This window comes from Pseudophryne corroboree, chromosome 4 (genome assembly GCF_028390025.1).
Source record: "Pseudophryne corroboree isolate aPseCor3 chromosome 4, aPseCor3.hap2, whole genome shotgun sequence".
Lineage (NCBI taxonomy): Eukaryota > Metazoa > Chordata > Amphibia > Anura > Myobatrachidae > Pseudophryne > Pseudophryne corroboree.
In genome coordinates this window covers 110,875,610-110,894,867 of record NC_086447.1, presented here as the reverse complement: position 1 = coordinate 110,894,867, position 19,258 = coordinate 110,875,610, and the positions used below count along the sequence as shown (strand labels likewise).

General features: G+C 47.4%; 1 protein-coding gene across 4 annotated transcripts in view; it reads right to left on the bottom strand.

Moving 5' to 3' along the window:
* Nucleotides 1-19,258, bottom strand: part of SMC6 (structural maintenance of chromosomes 6) — a 370,384-nt gene that overhangs the window by 86,604 nt on the left and 264,522 nt on the right. For all 4 annotated transcript variants that reach the window (XM_063915349.1, XM_063915346.1, XM_063915348.1 and 1 more), the window contains one exon: nucleotides 10,924-11,059. In XM_063915349.1, the coding sequence (XP_063771419.1) occupies nucleotides 10,924-11,059 (136 nt within the window). The remainder of the gene's footprint in view (nucleotides 1-10,923; nucleotides 11,060-19,258) is intronic.

The window sequence follows — 19,258 nt, the reverse complement described above, 5'->3', positions numbered from 1 at the left end:
TAGTGTATGCGTCACCTCCTGCCACCATTCTATGGAAGCACACTTTCTGTGCACCCTCTCCACTGCCTAGCTTGGGAAATAAGCCAGTGTATGCGTCACCTCCTGCCACCAGTCTATGGAAGCACACTCTCTGTGCAACCTCTCCACTGCCTAGCTTGGGAAATAACCTAGTGTATGCCTCACCTCCTGCCACCAGTCTATGAAAGCACACTCTCCGTGCACCCTCTCCACTGCCTAGCTTGGGAAATAAGCCAGTGTATGCGTCACCTCCTGCCACCAGTCTATGGAAGCACACTTTCCGTGCACCCTCTCCACTGCCTAGCTTGGGAAATAACCTAGTGTATGCGTCACCTCCTGCCACCATTCTATGGAAGCACACTTTCTGTGCACCCTCTCCACTGCCTAGCTTGGGAAATAAGCCAGTGTATGCGTCACCTCCTGCCACCAGTCTATGGAAGCACACTCTCCGTGCAACCTCTCCACTGCCTAGCTTGGGAAATAACCTAGTGTATGCCTCACCTCCTGCCACCAGTCTATGAAAGCACACTCTCCGTGCACCCTCTCCACTGCCTAGCTTGGGAAATAAGCCAGTGTATGCGTCACCTCCTGCCACCAGTCTATGGAAGCACACTTTCCGTGCACCCTCTCCACTGCCTAGCTTGGGAAATAACCTAGTGTATGCGTCACCTCCTGCCACCATTCTATGGAAGCACACTTTCTGTGCACCCTCTCCACTGCCTAGCTTGGGAAATAAGCCAGTGTATGCGTCACCTCCTGCCACCAGTCTATGGAAGCACACTCTCCGTGCAACCTCTCCACTGCCTAGCTTGGGAAATAACCTAGTGTATGCCTCACCTCCTGCCACCAGTCTATGAAAGCACACTCTCCGTGCACCCTCTCCACTGCCTAGCTTGGGAAATAAGCCAGTGTATGCGTCACCTCCTGCCACCAGTCTATGGAAGCACACTTTCCGTGCACCCTCTCCACTGCCTAGCTTGGGAAATAACCTAGTGTATGCGTCACCTCCTGCCACCATTCTATGGAAGCACACTTTCTGTGCACCCTCTCCACTGCCTAGCTTGGGAAATAAGCCAGTGTATGCGTCACCTCCTGCCACCAGTCTATGGAAGCACACTCTCCGTGCAACCTCTCCACTGCCTAGCTTGGGAAATAACCTAGTGTATGCCTCACCTCCTGCCACCAGTCTATGAAAGCACACTCTCCGTGCACCCTCTCCACTGCCTAGCTTGGGAAATAAGCCAGTGTATGTGTCACCTCCTGCCACCAGTCTATGACAGCACACTCTTTATGCACCCTCTCCCATCTAGATTGGGAAATAACCCAGCGTGTGCCTCACCTCCTGCTCACCAGTCTATGAAAGCACACTCTCCACTGCCTAGCTTGGGAAATAACCTAGTGTATGCGTCACCTCCTGCCACCAGTCTATGAAAGCACACTTTCTGTGCACCCTCTCCACTGCCTAGCTTGGGAAATAAGCCAGTGTATGCGTCACCTCCTGCCACCAGTCTATGAAAGCACACTCTCCGTGCACCCTCTCCACTGCCTAGCTTGGGAAATAAGCCAGTGTATGCGTCACCTCCTGCCACCAGTCTATGAAAGCACACTATCCGTGCACCCTCTCCCGTCTAGATTGGGAAATAACCCAGTGTGTGCGTCACCTCCTGCCACCAGACTATGACAGCACACTCTCTGTGCACCCTCTCCACTGCCTAGCTTGGGAAATAACCTAGTGTATGCGTCAACTCCTGCCACCAGTCTATGACAGCACACTCTCCGTGCACCCTCTCCACTGCCTAGATTGGGAAATAAGCTAGTGTATGCGTCACCTCCTGCCACCAGTCTATGAAAGCACAATATCCGTGCACCCTCTCCCGTCTAGATTGGGAAATAACCCAGTGTGTGCGTCACCTCCTGCACCAGACTATGACAGCACACTCTCTGTGCACCCTCTCCACTGCCTAGCTTGGGAAATAACCCAGTGTGTGCGTCACCTCCTGCCACCAGTCTATGAAAGCACACTCACCGTGCACCCTCTCACGTCTAGATTGGGAAATAACAAGTGTGTGAGATCTCCTGCAGCCGGAAGAAATTACATATTGCTGCATAAACTCAAAGACAGTCTACGTTTGGCTGTTTCTTACAGGTTTCTGGGATTCCTAACCCAAATCCTGACTTTGGTATAAACTAAGTAAACTCAATGCCATGAATACAGAAGATGAACCCATTCTGTAAGCTCTCACGAGCAGGGCCCTCTTCCCTCATATGTGCTTATCCTTTTCTTACTCTAATAATATTCAACTGCACCAAATCCAGAAGTCTTCTGCCACCTGATACTTATTCCAGTGTCATCTGCTGATATAGCTATGTTTATTTACCCTGTACTTGTCCTATATTGTCGTCAACTGTAAGTTGCTGTTTTCCTGCTTGATTATTTGTTTATGTACTCTGTCATTGGGTGCTGCGGAACCCTTGTGGCGCCATATAAATAAAGGATAATAATAATAATTCAAACTCATAGCAGCAAAGCCTATTTATCCCAAACGAATACAACGTCTAAATCATGGGTCTTCAACCTGTGTCCCTCCACCTGCTGTGAAACAACACATCCCAGCATGCCCTGCCACAGTTATGCTTTAAAGGTATGCTAAAACTGAGGCAGGGCATGCTGGGATGTGTAGTTCCACAGCAAATGGAGGGCCGCAGATTGAAGACCCATTGTCTAAATTATCCAAATGGCCAATCCCATAATATATATGTAACAAAATGACTATCAGAATAGACCACTCTCAGTATATTCTTAAGGGTAGACTTAACCAAACATGGATCCCCAACAATCATTATTTATTTATTTAACAGTTTCTTATATAGCGCAACAAATTCCGTTGCGCTTTACAATTTGACACAATGATAAAACAAAATTGGGTAATAAACAAAAGTCATAGAGGTAGGAGGGCCCTGCTCGCAAACTTACTATCTATAGGGAAAATAAGATTTTACTTACCGATAAATCTATTTCTCATAGTCCGTAGTGGATGCTGGGACTCCGTAAGGACCATGGGGAATAGCGTCTCCGCAGGAGACAGGGCACAAGAATAAAAGCTTTAGGATCAGGTGGTGTGCACTGGCTCCTCCCCCTATGACCCTCCTCCAAGCCTCAGTTAGGATACTGTGCCCGGACGAGCGTACATAATAAGGAAGGATATTGAATCCCGGGTAAGACTCATACCAGCCACACCAATCACACCGTACAACTCGTGATCTGAACCCAGTTAACAGTATGATAACAACGAAGGAGCCTCTGAAAAGATGGCTCACAACAACAATAACCCGATTTTGTTAACAATAACTATGTACAAGTATTGCAGACAATCCGCACTTGGGATGGGCGCCCAGCATCCACTACGGACTATGAGAAATAGATTTATCGGTAAGTAAAATCTTATTTTCTCTGACGTCCTAGTGGATGCTGGGACTCCGTAAGGACCATGGGGATTATACCAAAGCTCCCAAACGGGCGGGAGAGTGCGGATGACTCTGCAGCACCGAATTAGAGAACTCCAGGTCCTCCTCAGCCAGGGTATCAAATTTGTAGAATTTAGCAAACGAGTTTGCCCCTGACCAAGTAGCTGCTCGGCAAAGTTGTAAAGCCGAGACCCCTCGGGCAGCCGCCCAAGATGAGCCCACTTTCCTTGTGGAATGGGCTTTTACAGATTTAGGCTGTGGCAGGCCTGCCACAGAATGTGCAAGTTGAATTGTACTACAAATCCAACGAGCAATATTCTGCTTAGAAGCAGGAGCACCCAGCTTGTTGGGTGCATACAGGATAAACAGCGAGTCAGACTTTCTGACTCCAGCCGTCCTGGAAACATATATTTTCAGGGCCCTGACAACGTCAAGTAACTTGGAGTCCTCCAAGTCCCTAGTAGCCGCAGGCACCACAATCGGTTGGTTCATGTGAAAAGCAGAAACCACCTTAGGGAGAAATTGAGGACGAGTCCTCAATTCTGCCCTGTCAGAATGAAAAATTAAGTAAGGGCTTTTATATGATAAAGCCGCCAATTCTGACACACGCCTGGCTGAAGCCAGGGCTAACAGCATCGTCACCTTCCATGTGAGATATTTTAAGTCCACAGTGGTGAGTGGTTCAAACCAATGTGACTTAAGGAACCTCAAAACAACATTGAGATCCCAAGGTGCCACTGGAGGCACAAAAGGAGGTTGTATATGCAGTACCCCTTTTACAAATGTCTGAACTTCAGGTACTGAAGCCAGTTCTTTCTGGAAGAAAATCGACAGGGCCGAAATTTGAACCTTAATGGACCCTAATTTTAGGCCCATAGACAGTCCTGTTTGCAGGAAATGGAGGAAACGACCCAGTTGAAATTCCTCTGTAGTGGCCTTCTTGGCCTCACACCACGCAACATATTTTCGCCAAATGCGGTGATAATGTTTTGCGGTTACATCCTTCCTGGCTTTGACCAGGGTAGGGATGACTTCATCTGGAATGCCTTTTTCCTTCAGGATCCGGCGTTCAACCGCCATGCCGTCAAACGCAGCCGCGGTAAGTCTTGGAACAGACAAGGCCCCTGCTGGAGCAGGTCCTTTCTTAGAGGTAGAGGCCACGGGTCTTCCGTGAGCATCTCCTGAAGTTCCGGGTACCAAGTCCTTCTTGGCCAATCCGGAACCACGAGTATCGTTCTTACTCCTCTCCTTCTTATGATTCTCAGTACTTTTGGTATGAGAGGCAGAGGAGGGAACACATACACTGACTGGTACACCCACGGTGTCACCAGAGCGTCCACCGCTATTGCCTGAGGGTCCCTTGACCTGGCGCAATATCTGTCTAATTTTTTGTTTAGACGTGACGCCATCATGTCCACCTTTGGTTTTTCCCAACGGTTTACAATCAGGTGGAAGACTTCTGGGTGAAGTCCCCACTCTCCCGGGTGAAGGTCGTGTCTGCTGAGGAAGTCTGCTTCCCAGTTGTCCACTCCCGGAATGAACACTGCTGACAGAGCTATCACATGATTTTCCGCCCAGCGAAGAATCCTTGCAGCCTCTGCCATTGCCCTCCTGCTTCTCGTGCCGCCCTGTCTGTTTACGTGGGCGACTGACGTGATGTTGTCAGATTGGATCAATACCGCCTGACCCTGAAGCAGGGGTTTCGCTTGACTTAGGGCATTGTAAATGGCCCGTAGTTCCAGAATGTTTATATGAAGAGATGTTTCCATGCTTGACCACAAGCCCTGGAAGTTTTTTCCCTGTGTGACTGCTCCCCAGCCTCTCAGGCTGGCATCCGTGGTCACCAGGATCCAATCCTGAATGCCGAATCTGCGGCCCTCTAGAAGATGAGCACTCTGCAACCACCACAGGAGAGACACCCTTGTCTTTGGTGACAGGGTTATCCGCTGCTGCATCTGAAGATGCGATCCGGACCATTTGTCCAGTAGATCCCACTGAAACGTTCTTGCATGGAATCTTCCGAATGGAATTGCTTCGTAAGAAGCCACCATTTTTCCCAGGACCCTCGTGCACTGATGCACTGACACCTGGGCTGGTTTTAGGAGGTTCCTGACTAGCTCGGATAACTCCTTGGCCTTCTCCTCCGGGAGAAAAACCTTCTTCTGGACTGTGTCCAGAATCATTCCTAGGAACAGAAGACGTGTCGTTGGAATCAGCTGCGATTTTGGAATATTTAGGATCCACCCGTGCTGACGTAACACTATCTGAGATAGTGCTACTCTGACTTCTAGCTGTTCCCTGGACCTTGCCCTTATCAGGAGATCGTCCAAGTAAGGGATAATTAATACGCCTTTTCTTCGAAGAAGAATCATCATTTCGGCCATTACCTTGGTAAAGACCCGAGGTGCCGTGGACAACCCAAACGGCAGCGTCTGAAACTGATAATGACAGTCTTGTACTACAAACCTGAGATACCCTTGGTGAGAAGGGTAGATTGGGACGTGGAGATAAGCATCTTTGATGTCCAGAGACACCATATAGTCCCCTTCTTCCAGGTTCGCTATCACCGCTCTGAGTGATTCCATCTTGAATTTGAACCTTTTTATGTAAGTGTTCAAGGATTTCAGATTTAAAATTGGTCTCACCGAGCCGTCCGGCTTCGGTACCACAAACAGCGTGGAATAATACCCCTTTCCTTGTTGTAGGAGGGGTACCTTGATTATCACCTGCTGGGAATACAGCTTGTGAATGGCTTCCAGAACTGCCTCCCTGTCGGAGGGAGACTTTGGCAGAGCAGACTTCAGGAACCGGCGAGGGGGAAACGCCTCGAATTCCAGTTTGTACCCCTGCGATACTACCTGTAGAATCCAGGGATCCACTTGCGAGTGAGCCCACTGCGCGTTGAAATTCTTGAGACGGGCCCCCACCAAGCCTGAGTCTGCTTGTAAAGCCCCAGCGTCATGCTGAAGACTTGGCAGAAGCAGGGGAAGGCTTCTGATCCTGGGAAGCGGCTGCATGGTGCAGTCTTTTTCCCCTTCCTCTGCCCCGGGGCAGAAAGGAATGGCCTTTTGCTCGCTTGTATTTATGGGAACGAAAGGACTGAGTTTGAAAAGACGGTGTCTTTTTCTGTTGATGTGAAGTGACCTGGGGTAAGAAGGTGGACTTTCCAGCCGTTGCCGTGGCCACCAGGTCCGAAAGACCAGCCCCAAATAACTCCTCCCCTTTATACGGCAATACTTCCATATGTCGTTTGGAATCCGCATCCCCTGACCACTGACGCGTCCATAACGTTCTTCTGGCAGAGATGGACATAGCACTTACTCTTGATGGCAGGGTGCAAATATCCCTCTGTGCATCACGCATATATAGTAATGCATCCTTCAAATGCTCTATAGTTAACAATATATTGTCCCTATCCAGGGTATCAATATTTTCAGTCAGGGAATCCGACCACGCGACTCCAGCACTGCACATCCAGGCTGAAGCGATTGCTGGTCGCAGTATAACACCAGTATGTGTGTATATACTTTTTAGGATATTTTCCAGCCTTCTATCAGCTGGTTCTTTGAGGGTGGCCGTATCAGGAGACGGTAACGCTACTTGTTTAGATAAACGTGTGAGCGCCTTATCTACCCTAGGGGGTGTTTCCCAACGTGTCCTAACCTCTGATGGGAAAGGATATAGTGCCAATAATTTATTAGAAATTAGCAGTTTTTTGTCGGGAGAAACCCACGCTTTATCACATACCTCATTCAATTCATCTGACTCAGGAAAAACTATTGGTAGTTTTTTCACCCCCCACATAATACCCTTCTTAGTGGTATTTGTAGTGTCAGAAATGTGCAATGCTTCCTTCATTGCCGTGATCATGTAACGTGTGGCCCTACTGGACATTACGTTCGACTCATCACCGTCGACACTAGACTCCGTATCTGTGTCTGGGTCTGTGTCGACCCACTGAGGTAACGGGCGTTTTAGGGCCCCTGACGGTGTCTGAGACGCCTGGACAGGCACTAATTGATTTGCCGGCTGTCTCGTGTCGTCAACAGTTTTTTGCAAAGTGTTGACATTATCACTTAATTGTTTGAACACGATCATCCAGTCAGGTGTCGACTCCCTAGGGGGTGACATCACTAACGCAGGCAATTGCTCCGCCTCCACATCATTTTCCTCCTCATACATGTCGACACACACGTACCGACACACAGCACACACACCGGGAATGCTCTGATAGAGGACAGGACCCCACGAGCCCTTTGGAGAGACAGAGGGAGAGTCTGCCAGCACACACCCAGCGCTATATATATATACAGGGATAACCTTATATAAGTGTTATTCCCTTATAGCTGCTGTTTATATTGTCATTTGCTGCCAATAGTGCCCCCCCTTCTCTTTTTTACCCTGATTCTGAAGCAGGACTGCAGGGGAGAGTCAGGGAGCCGTCCTTCCAGCGGAACTGTGAGGGAAAATGGCGCTTGTGTGCTGAGGAGATAGGCTCCGCCCCTTCACGACGTCCTTATCTCCCGCTTTTTTGTGTAAAAATGGCAGGGGTTAAAATACATCCATATAGCCCAGGAGCTATATGTGATGTATTCTTTTGCCACCTAAGGTATTATCATTTATATTGCGTCTCAGGGCGCTCCCCCCCAAGCGCCCTGCACCCTCAGTGACCGGAGTGTGAAGTGTGCTGAGAGCAATGGCGCACAGCTGCGGTGCTGTGCGCTACCTTAGTCTGAAGACAGGATTGTCTTCTGCCGCCGATTTCACCGGACCTCTTCGTCTCTTCTGGCTCTGTAAGGGGGACGGCGGCGCGGCTCCGGTGACCCATCCAGGCTGTACCTGTGATCGTCCCTCTGGAGCTAATGTCCAGTAGCCTAAGAAGCCCAATCCACTCTGCACGCAGGTGAGTTCGCTTCTTCTCCCCTTAGTCCCACGATGCAGTGAGCCTGTTGCCAGCAGGACTCACTGAAAAAAAACAAAAAAAAACCTAAATTAAACTTTTATTCTAAGCAGCTCAGGAGAGCCACCTAGCCTGCACCCTTCTCGTTCGGGCACAAAAATCTAACTGAGGCTTGGAGGAGGGTCATAGGGGGAGGAGCCAGTGCACACCACCTGATCCTAAAGCTTTTATTCTTGTGCCCTGTCTCCTGCGGAGCCGCTATTCCCCATGGTCCTTATGGAGTCCCAGCATCCACTAGGACGTCAGAGAAATAGGCATTGATACACGAGGAAAGGCACTATCGCATATTTGTCCACCAGATTGCAAAGGTTCTAGGTGGGTTGCATGATATCACATCACAGTAATGATGAACCATGGTCAAAAAGAAGGGAAAGTGAAGAAATACCCCTTTCACATCGCATCAAAAACCTGGTATATTGCCGAGTTTTAGCTGTGTCAACCAGGGTCGAGCTGCAATGTGAAAACGCCATGGTGAATTTACCGGGTCCAACAACCCAGTATTTCAACCCGTGTTAAAACAAGGATCCTACACGGTTCGGACCCGGCTCATTTAGCAGTGTGAAAGCCTCAGACCAGGTATATTCAACCCTGGAATGTTAAAAAGGAGGTGATAGGCTGTCTCCCTGCATGATGTCACCAGCCTGAACCCGGAAACAACAGGCAGCACTTTGTAAACAGTGGGTGAGCTTTTATACAGCATTCAATTGCTTTTAAAATATGGCACCCTGGAGTGATGACGAAGTTAGGGAGTTGTTGATGATTAGAGGGGAGGCTGAAATCGCCAAGCAAATTACAGGCACCGTAACGGATGCAATAACCTATAAAAACACAGCTGAGACAATCACAAAGTCTCTACAGACATGTGCTCTGTCGGCCATTATTACTGCACTGCTCAGAGCACTCCCCAGCCCCTCCTTTCACTGTGAAACGTCAAATGTGAGACAGAACAGTCCATTCAAAGTGACATCACACTGTTTTAAATGGGTGAACCAGGTTCAGTGTGAAAGGCACCAACCCGGGAATAACCTGGTAATAACCCGGCTCCAAAATGCGATGTGAAAGGGGTATAGCTTGTTCAGACCCGGGTTGGACGCGTGTTCAAAAGCCGTGTTCTTACCGGGTTTGCGATGTGAAAGCGGTAAAAAAGAAAAAATGTGGTGGTTATGTGCGCACTGTACAGTGGAGATATGATCGGATAGGAAAGCTTATGAAGATTGAGTGAGCAGTTCTGAAATGTGATAGGCTTGCCTGAAGAGGTGAGTTTTCAGGGAACGCTTGAAGGTTTGGAGACTAGAAGAGAGTCTTATTGTGCGTGGTGGGGCATTCCACAGAGCGGGTGCAGTCCGATGCAAGTCCTGCAAACGTGCATGGGAGCCAGTAATGAGTGTGGATGAGAGACGTAGGTCTTGTGAAGAGCGGAGAGGTCTGGTTGGGAGATATTTTGAGATGAGTGAAGAGATGTACATTGGTGTAGTTTGGTTAATGGCCTTATGTGTGAGTAAAAGTATATTATATTGAATACAGTAGACTACAGGTAACCAATCGAGGGACTGACAGAGTGGAACTGCAGACGATGAACGTCTAGCAAGGAAAATTAGCCTCGCAGATGCATTCAGAATGGATTGTAGTGGTGAGAGTCTTTTTGGTAAGACCAGTAAGAAGACTATAGCAATAATCAATGCGGGAGATAATGAGAGCATGGATTATTGCAGTGTCTTGTGTAAGGTATGGTCGTATTTTGGATATGTTTTTTAGATGCATGTAACATGATTTTGAGACAGATTGAATGTGGGGAGCAAAGGACAGATCAGAGTCAAGTATGACACCTAGGCAGTGAGCTTGTGGGGTAGGACTGATTTTGAGTTCTCAACAGTGATAGAGATATCAGGTTGGTAACTGCTATTAGCCGGTGGAAATATAAGTAGCTCTGTTTTGGATATATTAAGTCTGAGGTGACGAGATGACATCCAAGATGAAACAGCAGAAAGGCATTCAGTGACCCGGCCCAATACAGATGAGCCCGGGTCACTGAATGCAAATCTGGGGAGGATAGGTAGATTTGAGAATCATCTGCGTACAGATGATACTGAAATCCAAAAGAGCTGATTAGTTTCCCAAGAGATGAAGTATAGATAGAGAAAAGCGGAGGACCTAAGACTGAGCCCTGCAGTACTCCAACTGAAAGAGGTAGCGAAGAGGAGGTGGATTCAGGAGGTAGAAGCGAACACTGAAGGAGCAATTAGATAGGTAGGATAGGAACCAAGAGAGGACTGTGTCTTTAAGACCCAGGGTTTGTAGTGTTTGTATGAGAAGAAACTGGTCAACAGCGTCAAACTTGCTGCCTCGTCACCGGGATTCCAGCAGACGGGATGCCACTGTCGGTATAGTGACAGCCGGCATCCCGTCTACCGGGATATCGTATGCATCGGAACAGATCATATGGAACCTTTGTACTAATTGTTGTAGCATGTGTAACGCACCTGTATCTTTTTCTTTGTGTCATGATACTGACGCAAAAAGCCTTCATTTTTCCGTCCATCACCGTCTAGGACACGTACTTGCTGCTGGATGCTAGACAGCTGGGCATCAATCTCACAGACTTCCTTCTCTAGGTGACTGTTGAAATTAAACCAGTAGCTCTATTTAATGCAGTGCCAAAACATGCCCTACATTAGGGGTTTTCAACAGGCACCCCTCCAGTTGTTGTGGAACTACACATCCCAGCATGGCTTGCCAGTTTTAGCATGCAAAACTAACAAAAACTGTGGCAGAGCATGCTGGTATGTGTAGTTCCACCATGAGCTGGAAGGCCACATGTTGAATACCCCAGTCCTACATGTGCCAGTCACTGAATTGAGAAAAATGGTGGAGAAGGTAAAGAGGTCCTGATTTAGTGACGCTGATCCAAAATATACTGCAAAGAGAGAACTCCTCACAAGCCGTGTGCAGTACCATGGACCATATAACAAAACCTTATCAATATTATACTGGATCTGTTACAGGGGAAGACAATACCAAAAAACAGGATTTTGGTACTTACCGATAAATCCATTTCTCTGAATCCACTCGGGGACATTGGAACAGCATATACAGTAGGGGTGTGAAGCTTGCAACCAGAGGTGTGGCACAATCTAAAATTAAACATTGTCTGCACAGCCAGCTCCTCCCCCTTCACGGCCCTCATCCCTCAGTTTGGAAAATTTGACGGAGAGACTAGGACATGAGACTACCGTACAACAAATCAAACAGGATCCTAGAACTCTGTTAACAGAAAACCAACGCTGTTTGCACCAACAGTTCAACACAAACATTTAACACAGCAGGTTGACAGCACCGCGGCGGGCATCCAGTGTCCCTGAGTGGATTCAGAGTAATGGATTTATCGGTAAGTACCAAAATCCTCTTTTCTCTTTCATCCACTAGGGGACACTGGAACAGCATATACAGTAGGGGACGTCCCAAAGTTACTCCCAAGGGTGGGAGTGCTGTCAGTAGCCTGCAGAACTAGACGTACAAACTTTTAATCTTTGGACGCAAAAGTAACAAACTTGCAGAAGCTCGTGAACGTGTGTGCTGAAGACCACGTTGCTGCACCTCTGGCTTCCGCCCATGAGGTACCCACTGTTCTGGAGGTATGGGTAACCAGCCTGAACCGGAAATCATATACCACAGGATCATTATTGTACAATGGTAAGCCTTATCCATCTGGCCAGAGTTTGTTTAGATGCTGGCCAACCCTTCTTTGGACCATCCTAAAGAACAAACAAATGGTCCTATGTTCTGATGGACGACGTAACTTGCACGTATATCCGTAGAGCGCTTACAAACTCCAAAGACACATCCCCATCTGCAACCTCTCGAAAAGATGGTTGGATTACGTGAAAACCCCCAAACTACCTTTGGGAGAAACTCTGCCCGCATACGGAGTACCGCCCTATCCTCATGAAAAATTTGAAAAGGAACTCTAACACCATAAGGCTCCCAAATCAGAGACCCGGTTGGCCGAAACTAAGGCAAGTAACAACATGACTTTCCTGTAGAGAGAATTCAATCCTGCTCTCTCTCAAGGGTCAGAGGTTGTTGAATTGAAATATTCCAACCCCAAGTTTAGGTCTCATGGCGCTGTGGGAGGCCGGGAAACGAGGTTGTTTCCTCAGAATTTCCCATAAGAAAGTCTGAACCTCATGTAAAGATGCTAAGCGCTGTTGAAAGAGGATGGAGAGATCCGAAATTTGAACCGACAAGGAGCCTAAATATAGGCCTGGAGAAAATGTAAAAGTCTAGACAGAAGGAATCCCCTGGAATCCAATCCCTGTTCCTGACACCAGTCCATCTTTCCCTCCATAGTCTGTAGCAATGCATGGCCGTGACCGGCTCCCTAGCTGTTATCATTGTAGGAATAGACGCCTCTGTTATCCCTCTCTTTCTCAAGATCCGGGTCGCAATAGACACCCAGTTAAATGCAACCCGTTCAGGTCTGGGAAGAGGAACGGCTCCTGCGATAGCAGGTCTTCTCTCTGATAGTCTCCAGGGATCTTCCGCTAGTAGCCCCCTCAAGACCGAGTACCAACTCCTGCGGGACCAGTCTGGTGGAATGAGAATTGCCCACACTCTTTGCCGTTTGGCCGTCTTTTGTACCCTGGGTATGAGTGGAAATGGTGGAAAATTGTTAACACTTCTGTAAGACCAAGGAAGTGTCAATGCGTCCACTCCTTTCACCGCTGGATCTCACATGCTGGCCACATACTTGGCAGCTGATGGTTGTTTCAAGAGGCCATTAGGTCTACTTGAGGTAGCCCCCATCTCGCTATCACCATCTCGATTCCTGGATGCATGTCCTGACGACTGAGATAATCTGCTTCCCAGTGCTCCCCTCCTGGAATGAACTATACTGAAAATGACGATGTTGCGCCTTCTTGCCCACAACAAGATCTATGTGGCTACTTCTAATGCCATCTTGCTACTTGTTGCTTCTTGACGGTTTATGTAAGCCGTCGGTGTGACATTGTCCGACAGGCATCTTCAAGTGTTGACCCATCACTAGGTTGTCGGCTAAGAGAAGTTGTAGTGTAACCGCACTCAGCTCGAGAATGTCTATGGGTAGACTGCTCTTTCGTGACATCCCTCTGTTCTGAAACTGAAGTTCCTCTAGGACGTCACCCCAACCTCTGAAACTGGCATCCGTTTTGAGGATCCCCCAATCCTAAATGCTGAATCTCTTACCTGCTGCAAGATTCGTGTGTAACGACCACCAATATTAGTGAAGCTTGGACTTGTGTGAAAGCCGAAACCTGCGATATAGAAAACCAGTGCGCACCTGCTCCCTGAGCAATGAGGTTCACCTGGAATGGTTGGGAGTGAAGTCTGCTGTACTGTACAGCCTCCAAAGACGGCACTATCTTCCCAAGAAGTTGTACACCTAGGTGTAGAGAAACAGTCTGTGCCTGTAGTACCCGAGCCACCAGCCTCTGTCTGGATCTTGCTCTCTAGTAGGGCTACCCTCAATTGTACTATGTCCAAGAAGAGACCTGGAAATTGAATCCTTTGAATTAGCATTAAGTTGGATTTCTGGAAATCACAATCCACCCATGTTGAGTGAGAAATTGATGAGACATCTTCTTTGATCAGCTGTTCCTGGAAGGTAGCCTAGATCAGCAGATCATCTAGATAAGGTATGGTCGTGACCCCTGACAGTCTCAAACTTGCGACCCTGGGCCCTCATTCCGAGTTGTTCGCTCGGTATTTTTCATCGCATCGCAGTGAAAATCCGCTTAGTACGCATGCGCAATGTTCGCACTGCGACTGCGCCAAGTAACTTTACTATGAAGAAAGTATTTTTACTCACGGCTTTTTCTTCGCTCCGGCGATCGTAATGTGATTGACAGGAAATGGGTGTTACTGGGCGGATACACGGCGTTTCAGGGGCGTGTGGCTGAAAACGCTACCGTTTCCGGAAAAAACGCAGGAGTGGCCGGGGAAACGGTGGGAGTGCCTGGGCGAACGCTGGGTGTGTTTGTGACGTCAACCAGGAACGACAAGCACTGAAATGATCGCACAGGCAGAGTAAGTCTGGAGCTACTCTGAAACTGCTAACTCGTTTGTAATCGCAATATTGCGCGTACGTCGGTCGCAATTTTAAGAAGCTAAGATTCACTCCCAGTAGGCGGCGGCTTAGCGTGTGTAACTCTGCTACATTCGCCTTGCGAGCGAACAACTCGGAATGAGGGCCCTTATCTTTGTAAAAATTCTCGGGGCTGATGATAGACCGAATGGTAGGGCCCCAACTGGTAATGATCTTTGACCAGTACGAATGCTAAGGGGTATATTCAATTAAAGTCGGTTCCATTCCGACATGTATTTGTCGGAATGGATCAGACAACCCCTATTCAATCCCATCTGGAGGAGAGGGGGGGGCGAGCCGCGGGGGGACAGCCGGCGGCAGCCAGAGGAGATTGCAGCAGGATGTCACTCAGCCGCCCGACCTCACGGCAGCTTTCACCCGGCTCCAGCAGCGTGCTGGAGCCGGGTGGAAGCTGCCGTGAGGTCGGGCGGGTGAGTGACATCCAGCTGCAGCGCTACTGTAGCGCTGATCTCCCTTTATGGCCGCTGGCTGTCTCCCAGCGGCTCCCCCCCCCTCTGGGTCCATCTCATTCCGACATCATTTTGATGTCGGATTGAGATGGTCGAAAATGGGGGCCAAAACCTGTCGAATTTGGCCCCGTTTTCAACATCAACACGTGGATCGGCAGCTATTCTGCCGATCCACGTGCTTTTCGACAAGTCAAATGTCTCGACTTGTCGAAAAGCATTGAATAGGTCGAATCAGGATTCGACCTTAAAAAGTCGAAAACTGCCGTCTTTTCGACAGACGGCAGTTTTCGACTGCAATTGAATATACCCCTAAGTATGCTTGATGAGGAGTCCAAATCGGGATATGAAGGAATGCATCCTTTATGTCCAAAAACACTATGAACTACCCTGGGTCTAGGCCTGCAATGACCGACTGGATTGATTCGATCTTGAATCTCTAAGCCGGTAGAAACTGGGTCAAAAACTTTAAATTGAGTATCAGTGTGACCGTCTGTGGGCACGACAAAAAGGATTCGAAGAGAACCCCTTTCCTCCTTGAGAGTAGGGATGTGTAGCAATTTCCGAATTGTTGTCAGTAATGCCTTCGCTTTTGAACGGAATGAAAGCTTAGGCGTTGTCAATATCTATTTTTAATATTATATATATATATATATATATATATATATATAGGAAGACAAAACCTTTTGATACAAATTTCTCTTCTCAAGTCTCGCACCCGGTCTCCATAGACCTTTCCAACCCTTACTCCCCATAGGAGGTCCAAGGTGAGTTTGTGTAGAGACCTGATTACTGGCTATTGGGAATGGTCTCTGCTATCCGAGACTCCTCCAGCACGAGACTGAGAACCAAACTAGTTGAATAATGAAAGTTATTGGACCAAGGAAAGCTTCCCCTCCCATGGAAATCGCCTTCCAACCCAGAAACTATAGCCTCTTTACCGAAACACGAACCTCCCAGGTCCGTTTGAGATGGTCTTGCAACTAGAGGTTGGGTTTTCATGTCAATTTCAACCTACAGATGACACTTGTTTTGTAGTGGGACTTTAATAAGTAAGAAAGTCCCGTTAACAGACTAGGCAGGGCTGAGCCACCATCATTATGGGATCCTTTCCCCTTCTGTGGAAACCGAAATTCTGTTGTCACAGAAACCAGAGATATAGCTGAGATCGGGATGCTAACCTCCCTAGCAGCCTGATAAGTATATGTGGTTAACTCTCGGATATGCTCCGCTAGTCAAAAATTTGATTTGGGAATTTGGAAGCATGTACTGATTGCCTCTAGTTAGTTACGCCTCTAACGGTTTGCCCACCGTTACGAGAGCAGCACCTTTTTCCACTCCTACTGTAAGGTAGGAAAGGGGTCACACACTGCTGTTTTACGCCATTTTGTAATACCCGTGCGGATGGAGTAATTGTAACTATGAATTCCTCCCTGTTTCGGATAGGCTCGCAGCCCATACTCAATTGTTGAAATAGGTCAGGTTATGTTTTCCTAACCTTGACGGATCACTGCCCCTCTGGTTGTGTGCCCATTCTCAACTGTCGCGCACTCCAGGGCTGTCAACTTTAATTCTCATTTATTTGAGCAACCAAAGTAATCATTGCAGTATTTACCTTAGATAAACATATACATACCACTCAGCCAAACTTTCCCCTATTAGCATAGAAGGAGAAAGGCCGTAGAAATATTGGGAGCTATGAAGAGTATTTTTAAACAGCTGGAAATATATATATATTTTTTTTTTAGTAAAAAATAAATAATTCATTTAAATACTCATTCAACTATCACCCACCAGACCACCAACTGTTGATACAGATAGAGACTGAATTGGGTGACAATATCTGATGCTCCCTCCTCCGCCGGACCTGTCGTCAGCGTCCGTTGTAGGCATTAAGTGTGTGTGTGTGTGTGTGTGTATATATATATATATATATATATATATACACACACATACATACATACATATATATATATATACATATATATATATATATATATATATATATATACACACATATATACACACACACACACACATATATAAAATTAGATGGACGCCAAAGGTAACTGGAGTTACCGTGCTGGTGATAAGTTCTTGGTATGTGCATTTGATGTTTAAAATGCACCCACACAGAAATCTTTATAATAGGTAACGGAATACCGTAGTAGATGACGGGAACAAATGTACACTGGATTCACCTGTCTGGATTCACTGAGAGAGAAAAATGAATAAATAAAATTATTCTAAACAACAGCCTTGTTGCAACCCTTGTACACCTAACGGTGATTCAGCTCTGGGGTCGGGGTTGATATCCAGACGTTCCCTTTATTTTCACAGGATCTTTGTATTAGAAGTCCTTTGAAAATATAGAGCATAAACATGCTTGATTTAAAACACATGGAAAATCCTTTGCAGCAGAGCCCTATAATAAAAGCTACCAGCAGAGGGAGTAAAACTAATTTCCTCACCTTCTATCCTAGGTGTAAAACCCCTCCCTCTGTTCTGACTGGCTGAGGAAAATGTCTCCACTAATGGAGGCGTTATTTCTTTTCTGAGAAGCAACTCTTACTTTATTTAAAGATGGCCGCTACCCAAAATTTCTATTCAAATCATTAAACACCTATAGCCTCCTAGCGCTCCTTCATATATCCCCCCATAACTGCCACCCGACCGCCCAGCGTTGACGATCTGTTGTTTGTTAATCTGCCCGCCGTCTCCCCTCAGCCCTCCGCTCCCTCCTGTTTTGCTTGTGCGGCCGGCAGGAGAGGCCGTGCGGGTGGCTGCGCTCTGTTAGCGGGCGGCGGGAAGTATTTGCTAACCCCTTCCCTCCTCAGCCTTCCTGAAGTCCCCTGGGAGGAGAGCCTCTCACTTCCCCTCCCTGAGAATTGCTGCGGCTGCCAGCTCTGACCTGCAGAAGGAGGGGGGCGGGTGGGGGATGCTGCACTGGCCGGGAGGTAGCAGCGTGTGTCAGGTGTCCCAAGTCTATACGGCTGGGACTCCTCATCGCTTACAATAACCTACAGTATTTACACACACTAACCCCTGGTAGCATTAGTGCAGGGAGCCACAGCCCCTTTCACCATATAATCTATAAGACCAGGGCCCTTAAACTAACCAGTACTCACTGTCTCTGTGCTCCGGATTTTTTTGGAGAGAGAAGCAGATTCCTTTAGCTGGGACCTTGGTATCTTTCCAGTAATGCCTGCACCCTCCTTTTGTTAGGAGGGACTGGGCTTCATCTGTCAAGTTAGGTTCTACCTGCACCCTCCTTTTAGCTAGGTGGGATTGGGCTCCTATGTGCTTCCTCCAAGCACAATTTTTCAAACTGAGGGATGAGGGGCGTGAAGGGGGACGAGCCGGCTGTGCAGACAATGTTTAATTTTATATTGTGCCACACTTCCGGTTGCAAGCTTCACACCACTACTGTATATATGCTGTTCCAGTGTCCCCCTAGTGGATGAAAGAGAAAATAACAGTAGTTACCTCCTGACTTACACAGAACACATATGATGTAAAATATATGTAACTATGGGACACTAGATTATGGAGGCCCAACACATGAGTTGGGCAGTTTGAAACTCCAAATGCTGAAGCTCCTCCCCCTCTATATCCCCATAGGGTGCTGGGATTTCGGCATTTGTCTAACAAAACTTGGAGGGGGGGAAAAAGGAAGAGGGAGAGTCAGAGAGAACAATCTAGAGGGCTATACACTGTTTAGGAGAGACAGACTAAATAAAAAGGGTGGAGGGGTGTGTCTTTACGTAAAGACGTTTCTAAAACCTGATATACGGGAAGATATTCAGGGAGGGGACTGTAGACACTGTTGAGACGTTATGGGTAGAAATTGCATGCGGGGAAAAAGGAATAAAAAAGTTAGTATTGGGTGTATGCTATATATAGGCCGCCTGGTATCAACGTATCTGATGAGGAATTGTTACTAAAGCAAATTGAAAGAGCAGCAGGAGTAGGAGACATAGTAGTGGTGGGAGATTTTAACTATCCAGAGATAAACTGGAAAAACGATTCATGTGATATTGCTAGGGGCAATATGTTTTTAAACACACTTAATGATAACTACTTAGTTCAACTAATTGAGGAACCAACTAGGTACAATGCAATCTTAGACCTGGTATTAACAAACAATGGGGATTTGGTATCAGGTATTATAGTAGGGGAACCCATAGGAAACAGCGACCAAAATATGGTCACATTCAGTATCAGTTT